This window comes from Cynocephalus volans, chromosome 13 (assembly GCF_027409185.1).
Source record: "Cynocephalus volans isolate mCynVol1 chromosome 13, mCynVol1.pri, whole genome shotgun sequence".
Lineage (NCBI taxonomy): Eukaryota > Metazoa > Chordata > Mammalia > Dermoptera > Cynocephalidae > Cynocephalus > Cynocephalus volans.
Window position 1 is genome coordinate 102,554,362 of NC_084472.1, and position 11,990 is coordinate 102,566,351.

The 11,990-nt window shown below is 39.9% G+C and overlaps 1 protein-coding gene across 1 annotated transcript; it reads right to left on the minus strand.

Moving 5' to 3' along the window:
- Positions 1 to 1,420: 1,420 nt before the first annotated feature.
- On the minus strand, positions 1,421 to 1,775 carry LOC134362198 (signal recognition particle 9 kDa protein-like). The gene has a single exon (XM_063077503.1). It carries the CDS (start codon positions 1,773 to 1,775, stop codon positions 1,512 to 1,514), a length of 264 nt encoding a protein of 87 aa, XP_062933573.1. The 3' UTR covers positions 1,421 to 1,511.
- Between the last annotated feature and the right edge of the window lie 10,215 nt (positions 1,776 to 11,990).

Here is an 11,990-nt window from a genome sequence, read left to right on the forward strand (position 1 = left end):
TATTTGTAGTGTGGGGGGTTGTGTTTAGCCATAGAAGGAGTAGTGATATCTCAGACCTTGGGGTTAACTATATCAGGGAGTATGGGGTTAAAGGGAGAGGCAAGTCTGGGTGGCACAAGAGTAGAAGAAGTTCAGGTGGGTTTGAAGTAAAGTATATGGATACCTGGAACTTGGTGAAGATGTCCCTTTCCAAAATAGGAGTAGGGCAATGTGGAATGTCCATAAACTGGTGAGTGATAGATACTTCACAAAGAAAACAAGGGAGCGGGGAGGTGACCTCTGGCTTGAATGGAATTCCTCCCACCCCTACAACAGAAATGGAGGAATCAAAAAGTTGGCCTGAAGCCAGCCTGTGGCTCACTCGGGAGAGTGCGGTGCTGATAACACCAAGGCCACAGGTTTGGATCCCTATATAAAAAAAAAAAAGAAAGAAAGTTGGCCTGAATATTCTGGAAGCACTGAATGTGTGTGGTCCCCATATCTAGTAAGAGAAAAATGAGCTTACCTGTTACTGTCAGTGTTACCAGGGATTCAGAAGCAGTGACAGGCGTGGCAGCGGGGATTGTAGGCCCCGGGCCCCATCAGTCAGAGTCTTCAGCAGCTTGTCCCAGCAGGTCAGATAGCTCCAAGCCAGGCTCAGTAGGGGTGTGTGCAGGGACTGGAGACCCTTTTACTACAGTTGATTCTCCAATGCCCCTTCTCACCACACAGGGGACAGGGCCCTGGTGGGGCTTCAGGTTTGGGCAGACACTTGCCCAGTGCCCTGGTTTACCTGGGCAGTTACCTGGGGAAGCAATGGAGGCTTACCCTGAGCTTTGCCTTGAGGCGTTCATGGTATTTGATGTTCCCGGATAGCAGTAGCCAGTAACTGGTATTTGATTTGGTTGTGGTTTACTTTGGGGGTTTTAGATTCTTCCTCTGTGTTTTGGGGCTAAGGTTATATTCTATTCTATTACAGCCTCTGTGAGGCACGACATAAAAAATGCAGGGTTTTCATTAGGTTCCTGAGTAACTTCCTTGATTTTGTTATAATTGACTGCTTTTTTTTTTTTCCAGTTACCATATTTTATATTTATTGGACATCCACAGAACAACTTTTATGATCCAAAAGAAATATTCCAATCCAGCAAAGTGGTTACATTTAATTTTCTTTTAAAGACAGGAACTAAATTTAAGGAAGAACTAGCTTTTCTCGATAGCTTGTTTTCAAATTACTGATACAAACTTACCAGAGAAATAATTATATATTTTGCTCAACATCAAATAATCTGCCAATGTTTCTAAGATAGATGCATTCCTTGTTCAATTTCCAAAAATAAATAAAGGCTTTCTAAATGAAAGCATTTACATTCCTAGCTCCCTAAAGTAACCGGTAAAAAGAAAGTATAACAAATGATCTCTCAGCTTTTGAACAGCCCACTTAGTTACATAAAGTATTTTCCGTCCCAATACTGTCTCAAATTCAAAAGGCATGTACTTCCTGACAACAGGACAGTCTTCATTCCAACCCTTCAGTCCGTTTCCATGGCAACACCGCGAGCTTCCTTGGCTACCATCAGTCGCATTAGTTGACTGTGGGACTTCTCGATCTTCTTTACATCTTGCGCTTGGTCTGTTCTAGACACCAAACCAACTAAATCATCTGTTACTTTAATACACAAACTCCCATCAGAATGCCTGTATTTGAGAACCACACGTGCCTTCATAGGGTCGGCGAGGTAGGGCTTCTCGCCGGGCGCGCGGCTGAACTCCTCCCAGGTCTGGCACTGCGGCATCGTGGCCCGGGCGAGAGAAACAAGGCAGCGGGACGGAGGCGGCGCGAACCCGCCCACCTACCTACCCGCCTGCCTCCCGCGGCCGCCGACCGATGCCGGCGACCATAACTGACTGCTTTTAAAGAAGACTTTTTCATCCCTTCTATGAGACATGTGATCATGTGACCCCTCTTGGAGACTTTAGTTGATAGTTCCAATTTGGGTCAGTACAGGGGATGGCCACGGGACCCAGAGGATACTGCTGTCAGGTCCTGAGTGTGCATGGTGTCTGCATGGGCTTGGGCTGCAGTCCAGACTTGGTGAAAGGGAAGGTGACAGTCCACGAGAGCAGGTGAAAGGAAGAGAAGGTGTTGGGGAAGGGCGGGGAGGAGCAGTGGCTGGGACGGGCGGTGGCAGGGCAGTGTGGTCATATCTGAAAACATAACATTCCAATCAAAGCCTTGGTAAAATAACAAGCGTTTCTAATTGTATCTTGTCTATTGATCCTTATTGAACTCATGTAAATAACTATATTGCCATAAATAACAATACTCATTGATAGTTTTAAAATCCTAGAGGGATCTGGTAAAGAGAAAAGTAAATGTTCTAATTCTTGAAAAAGAACCAGCAATGTTTCAAAATAAAGAAATTATGAAAACTCATAATTTTTTATCAGTTAATTCAGTTTTATGTAGTTAACTTTTGTTCTTTTGACCTTGGTTAGTAATTTTATAAACCCATTAGTATTTTCATTAGAATAAACTGTATGTTAGTTTAGGACATAACACTTTAAAATTATAATTGAACCAAGATTATGACTGATAGTATTTAATATCAAGAGATGGATTTCTAAGAACCTTACACTATTTTGGAACACATATTCATACAAGTATAACCACAGAAGGTCAAACATTATTTCTTGTTTTGACAATGCTTCCCATACAGTCTAATTTATCAAATAAGCCAATTGGTTTTGATACATCTCTTATAGATATACCCTTTGAGAAGCTCCAGGGCCCTTGGAACCTTTCAAAGTTAGTTCAAGTCAAAAGGTCATGTTTTTAGATTTTGGTTTTGGAAAGTTTGTCTAATAACAAAGGCTTAAAATACTTAGTTGAATAAGATCACAAATCACTATAAAAATAAAGCCAAAGTAACAAAAGATTTTAAAGGCAGAGAGCTCAAGAAATTATCTTGATAAAACATGGAATTAAGTTTCCTAAGCATAAATTTACCCATACAAACCATTATCATGACTTACTCAGACTTTCTGTTTTTGTCCTATACTTCCTCCTTCCTAAATAGCCAGTCATTTTACTCTAGGATGAAAATACACTGGACCAGATGCTTTCTCACGCACAAATTTTTTTTTTTCTTTTTAGCCTCCGTAACCACAACTACATCTTCATATCCATAGCTTTCTTCATATCACCTCTTTTCCTACATACTTGATTTTTCTCTATCAATGTTAAATTGGCCACATTTGCCTAAAAATTATATACAGAATGATCTGTTTTTGGCTGGGTTCACAACCTAAAAGCCTCTGGCAAAGACAAATGTAATCCTGTTTGATTAGTAAACCCAGGCAAAGATGTATGCTGATAATTTTTTTTTTTTTTTAAGATGACCGGTAAGGGGATCTCAACCTTTGGCTTGGTGTTGTCAGCACCAGACTCAGCCATTGAGCTAACCGGCCATCCCTATATAGGATCTGAACCCGTGGCCTTGGTGTTATCAGCACCGCACTCTCCCGAGTGAGCCATGGAATTTTTTAAAACATTTTTTATACATTCAGGAACCATAGGGTCTAGTAAGTGGGGGTCCATTTGTCAGAGCCGATTATACAAAGCCCAGTTTGAGCCTCAGCTATTTCTACCAAGTAGATGTTTACAATTTCCCAGCCAAAAATTTGGTGTATTAAGGAGTTTTCAAAGGTCTCTAGCAAAGGTTCGAGTTATGAGGCAGCAATATTGAGTCTCCATGAATTATGGAAAATATCTATTTATTGTTTACTTTTTATAGTTCATATGAAATTTTTTTTAAGAAAGAAACCAAATTTTATTTTGTACCAGTATACTGTCAATATTACAGTTAATATTAACAAAAACTTTGACCAATCAAGACTATTAAACTTAAGGAATTTTGAATTGTTTTATATTAATATTTACAGATAAAAACCATTTCTAATTTCTGAAGAGACATGTTTTTAATTTTAACAAATCCAAATATATTTAGTTTTCTTTGTATAAAACTAATGTTTCTGTATTTTATTAATATAACATGACTTTAAGATTTTAAGTTATTGAAAAGAAATTTTGAAACTATGATGATCTCATTTATAAGCATTTAACCCATTCACATTAGTTTAATTTACTCATATCAAGCTACACCCTTATCAACTAATGTTAACTAGGGCCATTGAGATATTGGACATAGGTCCCCTTTCACTAGCCATCCTGGGTCCCAAGTATCCATGTGGCATTCAGGGCCATGTGGAATCCAGGGGAGCCAGGTGGAGCTCAAGGCAGAGGGCAGCATTCACAAAGACAATGTCTAAAAATTATTGTCTCTCCCAGCGAGGCTGGGAGGCAGAGCTGAAATAAGGAGACATATTGAGTTTTGTCCTGCAGCTGGTGACCCATGTGCTGTGGACACATTATGTCCTTTGACCTCACCATGGCCCTCTGTTTAGTGCCCAGAATGTAGAAGCTTAAAACCAAAGACAAGCTAACAACAAGACATGTGCAGGGCTTTGGGAGAAGACCAGCAGCCAGTTCTCTTACAGCTTTTCATCCTTAAACAAATTAAGCAAGTATCAAACATACCACAAAACGTGTTGACCAAAAGAAATCTAGGCAAAAGGTTTAAATCAAATTCTGAAAACACATCTATTTTATCAACAATTTAAAAAAATAAAAGTCATGTGAACTTGAAAAGTATACTTATCTACTCAATGAGCGTGCACGTAAGCCAATTTGGTACCATACAGACAATACAAACACACGTATAGACATGAACATGTAGACATAACATACATCTTATGTACATATATGCAGACATAAACAGAAACAATAAGGATTTTATAGGTTTTGTTTAAAATGTTAATAATGGGACATAAAATAGAAAACTCACTAGTTTAAAAGGACAGTTGGGTTTAACTTGTGTTTCTAAAAAATGTCAAAGTTTATCTGTAAGGCCTCACCCTGTTTTAGAGAAAGTAAGGTAACGAATTTACATTACAAAGCACAAAGAATGTAAGTCTGGGGTGTGTCAAGGGAGACACAGAGAAAGTCCAGTTGCCTTAAGCTGGCCATGAGGCCTAATACTAGTAAGCTCTTCAACTGATTGGATAAAGCCCATTCACATTACAGAGGACAGTCAGCTTTACTCAAAGTCTACTGACTTAAATGTTAATCCCCTCTAAAAAAATACCTTCACAGAAACATCTAAACTAGTGTTTGACCTAACAACTGGGTACCATATCTTAGCCAACTTGACAAATAAAATTAACCATCATAGCTGGTTACCCAGAAGTTTTGTTTCTGCACTGTTAAACCCAAGACCCTTTTCTTTATGACTTCTGTTTATGAAGTCGTGTTTAGAAAGACTTTTCCAGAACTAGCTTCATATTTTCCATTTCAAATATTAATCCATCTGGAATTAATTTTGGCATAAAATATGAGGTAAGGGTCTTTCTTCCCCAAAGAGCTGGCTACCTATCCTCCCTATTTTTTATTTGTTAATAGATCTACTCCTTTCCTCCATGATTTTAAGTCTACCTTAATCATATGCTATATATACGTACATATTTCTGGACTCTGCTCTGATCAATTGATGTGACTTTGGTCAGATGTAGTGGACTTTCTTAAAAAGGGATACACGTATATTATGGTCACACATTTTTATTTCTAGTGGCTGCCCACAAGATGGTGCTAGCTTACTAAAAGAATCTGCTTATGCAACATCAAAGACCAAAATTAAGCACAAGTTCAAGCAATCACAATATATATACAAGAACGAATTACTTCTAATTTAGTATTTTTAAATTAGTATATTTTAAAGCCTGATATATTCATTAAAAGAAGTATGGCACATAAAAAATAAGAGTATTTGTGGATTTGCTTCAATTTTCTTTCCTTTTTCTTTTTTTTTTTTTGTATCTGGACGGTACTAGGATCCAAACCCTTAACCTTGGTGTTACAACTCCACACTGTAACCAACTGAACTAACCAACCAGCCCTTGCTTCAATTTTCTGTGATTAAAATCTAGACTCAAACAAACAAGGGGTCTCCCATCTCGTTATCAAGTGACAATTCAGAACCAATGCCAAATACTGTTTTTGTGTAAAACATCCCAGCTTTTAACTGAGGGTCATGATTCTGTGCTCCTGATACATACCTTGTTGTATTAACATGTACGCTATTTTCTGTATTCTGATGCTTTGACATCTGGGGTCCTTGCTGATCCTGGAAGGACTGCCCCTCCCAGTACTAGCCAATTCCTAGAAATAGTTGATTACTAGGTAAGTATGCCTTTTCATGTGCAAACAAACCAGTCCAGCCCACATCCCCAACCACCTTCTATACTGAGCTCTCATACTATCTACCTGCCCTAATCACTCAAAGGCCAGCCAGGTAACAGGAAAAGAGGGGCAGCCCCCACGCCCAGAGCCGCAGAAATTATTCAAATCAGCCAAACCTAAACCTGCTTACCCAGCCAGTCTCACCTGTCCCAGGGAAACCACAGTAAAGTCTCTTGCCCACGTTTTCCTTCCACCCCCTTTGCCTCCTTATTGACCTCAGTGCTTCCCCATATGTCCCCCACCTGCTACCATGGCACGGTGTGTCCCCTCCTCTTGGGATCTGTGAGCATAACAACTATATTTTCAATGTTTTCCTCTCATCTGTTGGCCTTGACATACTAAATAATAATAAAACCTATAAAACTCCCACATTCATTGCAGCTCTATTTACAATAACCAAGACATGGAACCAACCTAAATGTCCTTCAACAGATAACTGGATAAGGAAAATATGGTATATATGCACCATGGACTACTACTCAGCCATAAAAAAGAATGAAATTCTGCCATTTGCAGCAACACGGATGAGCTTGGAGAAAATTATGTTAAGTGAAACAAGCCAGGCATAGAGAGAAGTACTGCATGTTCTCACTCATAAGTGGGAGCAAAGAAATAAAGAAAGAAAGGCCACAATAAAACATTGAACTTTCAGAAGGAGAGAACAGACCTATAGTTACTGGAGGTGGGAAAGGGGAGATAGAGAATAACTGGGTAAGGGACACAAAAAGTAATGATGATTTATGATGATGAACATGCTAATGATATTGATTTGATCATTGCACCCTATACACAAATACTGATAGTCAACTCTGTATTCTATAAACAAAAATAATAAAAGTTAAAAAAAGGGAAAAAAATCTATATTTTAAAACACAAGTCAGTCTCTGCTGGTTACCTTCCCAAACATTCCCCTACTTTCTTGCTAAGGAAGATTGGTTTTGTTCAGGGTGCAGTGTGTTCAGATAAAACGTCTGCCTTGCCAGGCTCCTTGCAACTAGGTCCGCGTGACACTTGGCTTCTACAGAAGCAGAAACCCACTGGGGATTTCTGGGAAAGCTTTTGTTTCCAGGTACAGATACCACAGCTCTTTTCTGCTTCGTCCTGCGTGGGGCACAGATATGAGGCTAGCAATGAAGCAGCTATTTTGCTGCCATGTGGCGACATGCACAAGCATAAAAACTACCTTCTAAGGATAGTGAAATGGAATGAATGATAAAAGGGGCTTGGAACGTCGATGACATTATGGAGGTACTTCCTCCAGCCTTCTCCCTAGGTAAGAAAAATTAACCTCCTATTTGGTTAAGCCAGTACAGTTGGGTTTATCTTAGATGTAGCTTAACACAATTCATAAAAGATCTCCCTTTACAATCTAGGGCTCAGCTATTCCAATTTCAGAGAAAGCATTCAGTTCCTAACACGTGCTTCGGATCCTACCTGAGTCTGACCTGGCAGCAGTGATCAGCGTGTCTTGGCATCCCCGCTGCTGGTGTTGCAACTTCCCTTGCTCAGATGAGTGCTCACCTAAGCGACCCATCCTTTCTCCCTGCAACCTAAGCCAACAGCCTTCAGCTCTTGGTTCCCATCTCTTCTCAATGGCAGTGACACCTTACCTCCTCAGCCCTAGAATTTTGTCTGAATTGTGCAGCCAGATTAGGATGTTGGCAAGATTTCAAGATGCATCACTCCTTGATCTTTTGCCTCATAACATCAGCTATAGCAACATTCTTCATCTCCAGGATCTTCTGGAGAGTAAAAATGTTTTAAAGTTAAAAATAAATATCTCAATATCCATTGAGATATTGAGCTCTCCTCAAGCCTTAGGAGCTGCTAAGAGTAGAAGCACCTTGAGCAAGGCTAACCATGTCACATTTGCCTCATCCTGTCTTGCAGGCAGGGGTACACCCCAGTCCTTTTATACCCAGTGTACCAGGTTGTTCCAAAAGGCCTGCCCTAACAAGGAGGCTTGACTGTAGATACTAACGACACTGTCCCCTCCATACACACACACACTGTCAACAGCAAAAATTTGTTAGCTCATGAATCATGGTCATTCAGATCTGATTTTCAGAACCCAGAATCCACTTCTAAGTCAGAACATTCCTCTTTGCAAGACAAACAGCAGGCTTGTACTAGAGGACCGGGGAGAAGTGCATCCCCCAGAAATGGGGATTAGGGAAATAGACCACTGTACTTCAAGGGGGAAAGGCCAGCGACCCCGAGCCTGACAGAGAAGGACATCTGGTGTCATCACCTGCTCAGCAACGTTTCCTTTCCTGCTTCTTCTTCTAACAGTACTATTCCTTCCTCAAATGATCTGATGCGCCTCTGTGTCCTGTGCTTCTGAGGGAGCGGTCCATTGCAGCACTTCGTATTGCTGGCCACGGCTACAAGCCAAGTTCATAAAATCAGAGGCTTTCCCAGGACTGTGAATGTCCAGCTAGACACACACAGGGACAAAAGGCAGCTGTTGTTGCGTCACAGGACACAGCACCCTACACAGATAGTCTCTGAGTTCCTGCAGCAGAGCTCTCTTCTGCTGTCTCAGTCCCTATTCGTTCCCAAGATCATCTCAGCCTCCATTCTGAGAGCTGCTCCTAGTATTACCCTCCTCGTAAATCCCTGGGTTGCTTTACTTGGCCACAGTCAGTTTCTGTTGCTTACCGTCAGAGAACCCTAACGGTACATTTTCTGAAATCCATTTGAAGGACATGATTGCCTAGAACATACTCAGTTTCATATCTTAGATAAACCTCTGGTAAAATTACACCTTTCCTTTCCTCCCCTGCACAGAGAGCTCAAACCACATATTTTTGCCCAATTTCTTCCTAGACAGCTTGGCAACTCCAGGGTCTTAATGGTAAGGCAGTTTCTCTCATCCGGTACTCCATAAACAAAAAATGACAAACTCCATGAACTTAACACTTAAAACTTAGCATATTGTCACAAAGTAGATACTCAACATTTTTGGATGATTAACTAGTTGCTAGTATTAACTTCTTAACAGAAGTAATAAGACAGTAAAGTTTGATAGTATGAAATTTATCCAATGTGGTTAATTAAAGAAAGAGTTAATAATCTTTTATATTAAGTTTACTACCACTACTACTATTACTATTACTACTACTATGAATAATAAAAACATTAATATTGAAGGAAAATATTAGTTTATATTAATATTATATGTAATATTAATATATACTAATCTTAATGCTAACAACTTTTTTAGGGTTTTCAATTCTATGATCTTGGCTCATTGAATCCTCCCCAAATGGTATGAAGTAGATAAGAATGTTCCCCTGACTTTATGGATGGAGAAATAGAGGCATAGAAGGGTTATATAATTTTTCAAAGGACATATAACTCTAAGAGGAGGAGTCAGGATCAAAACTCAGATCTGTGTGCCTCTAAAGCCTGAACTAACTACCGCAACATATGGAAATCAATTGAAAGACAATTCTTTGGAGAATCATGCTGTTTGTATCTCCATGGTGCCCAAGTGCTAGATACTAGTGTTATTTAATAAATAGAAATAAAGGAAAGTAATAAAAAGAAAATAATTTCATTTTGGCCACATCACCATAAATCAAACAGAACTGGAAACCTTTGTTTCAATATATCTAAATCCAGTCCATCTTCATTATTTGAGGATTCTGTATTTTTCAATTCACCTACCAATTAAAGTGTATTTGCAACCCCAAAATCAAGACTTGCAGCGCTTTCATAGTCGTTTGCAGACATGTGTGGAGCGGTGACAAATCTGAGCTGCCCACCGTGTGTGGAGCAAGGTGACGCTCTGCCTTCTTGTTTCCGCTCTGGTACTGTGAGCAAGTGTCCTTCTCATGGTCTACTTACTGCCACATTTCCCCCATCTTTATGCCTTTTTTGGTGATTTTGTTGTTTAAAACAGCCCCCAAAATGTAGAGCTAAAGCATTGTCTAGTGTTCCCAAGTGTAAGAAGGCTGTGATGTGCTGTTTTAGTCTGTTCCTGTTGCTTACAACAAAATATCTGGACCTGGGTGATTTATAGGAAAGCAAAATTTATTGCTTACAGAGGCTGGGAAGTCTAAAGTCCAAGGAACACATCTGGTGAGAGTCTTCTTGGTGGTGGCTTTACAGCAATGCAGGGGCCTCTCAGGGCAGAAAATGGTGGAGCAGAGAGAGAGAGAGACTCTCACATGCTCTCCTTTCAAAGCCCTCAGAGCCACACCCCTGACCACCATTATTAATCCACTCACTACTGCATGGTCCTACAATCTAATCACCTCTTCAAGGCCCCACCTTTCAATGACCATAATAGGATTTCCCAACCTCTTAACACTGTCACAGTGGAGACCAAACCTCCAACACATTAAACTTTTGGGAGGACACAATTCAATCCATAATATGTACCTCATGAAGAAAATACTTGAGTTAGATCAGCTTTGTTCAGGCATGCATTATAGTGCTGTTGGCCATGAGTTCAATATTAATGAATCAACAATACTTCCTAAATAAGGTATCTCTAACAGAAACACACATGAATAAGGTTACTCATTGATCGGTAGATGAAAACATTGTGACCAGAGGTTCACAGGTACCTAAGCTCGTACTTCCCTAGGAGCAATGGTTCTGTGACCGCAGCAACTTCACAGAACATAACTACTGTGCACAACAAAAATCAACTGCACACTGGCTCTATACAGAAAACAGTAAAGATAATGAGGGAAAGCAGCAGCATTTAAAAAGTGGAAACTGTCATTTACTCCAAACAATTTTGTCTTACGCTGTTCCATTTATTTAGAAGTGAGACCTGCTTACCTTTTTTCTTTTTTTTTTGCAGCTGGCCGGTAACAGGGATCAAACCCTGGACCTTGGTGTTATCAGCACCACATTCTAACCAACTGAGCTAACTGGCCAGATATTTCTTAAATAATTTTTCTAAACTCCAACTGTTTTGAAAGCATTTTATGAATGGTAACCAATCACAAAGTGTGGGTCCCACTTTTTTTCACTTGTCTGTGCTCAAAGCATTGGATAATCTCTAATAGCATCTCAAGACATCCCTGGCACACTGACTGAAGTAAAATGTTGAGATACTATTGCCTCTGGGGTCAGCATTTGCCCTTCAGGCCTGTTGATCAACATTATTCAGAAAAAGTATGTGTGACAGATGACACACTGCCTCTAACCATAGCCAATAACAGTTGAATCCACAAAAACGACCTTGACCATTCACCTACGCTCTACCCAATGCCATTATTTCAGTAGGTACACAGATACTTTTGTCATCTCATTATTTTTTAAAATTTTAGTTGACACATTGTAATTATACATACTTATGGGGTGTAATCTGATGTTTTGATACATGTATATGTTGTGTAATAATTGGGTCAGGGTAGTTAACATATGAATTACCTCATGCATTTATCATTTCTTTGTGGCGAAACATTCAAAAGCTTCTTCTCTGGCTATTATGTAATATACAAAATTTAACTGCTAACCATAGTCACCCTGTACTGTGCAATAGAACATCAGAACTTGTTCCTCCTATCTGATTGCATTTTATACCCCTTGGTCAACCTCTCCCTGTTTTCCCTCCTCCCCTCCCCGGTCTCTGGCAACACTGCTCTTCCTCATCTCCCAGAAAACACACACCTTTTCCCTTAAGGAGCGT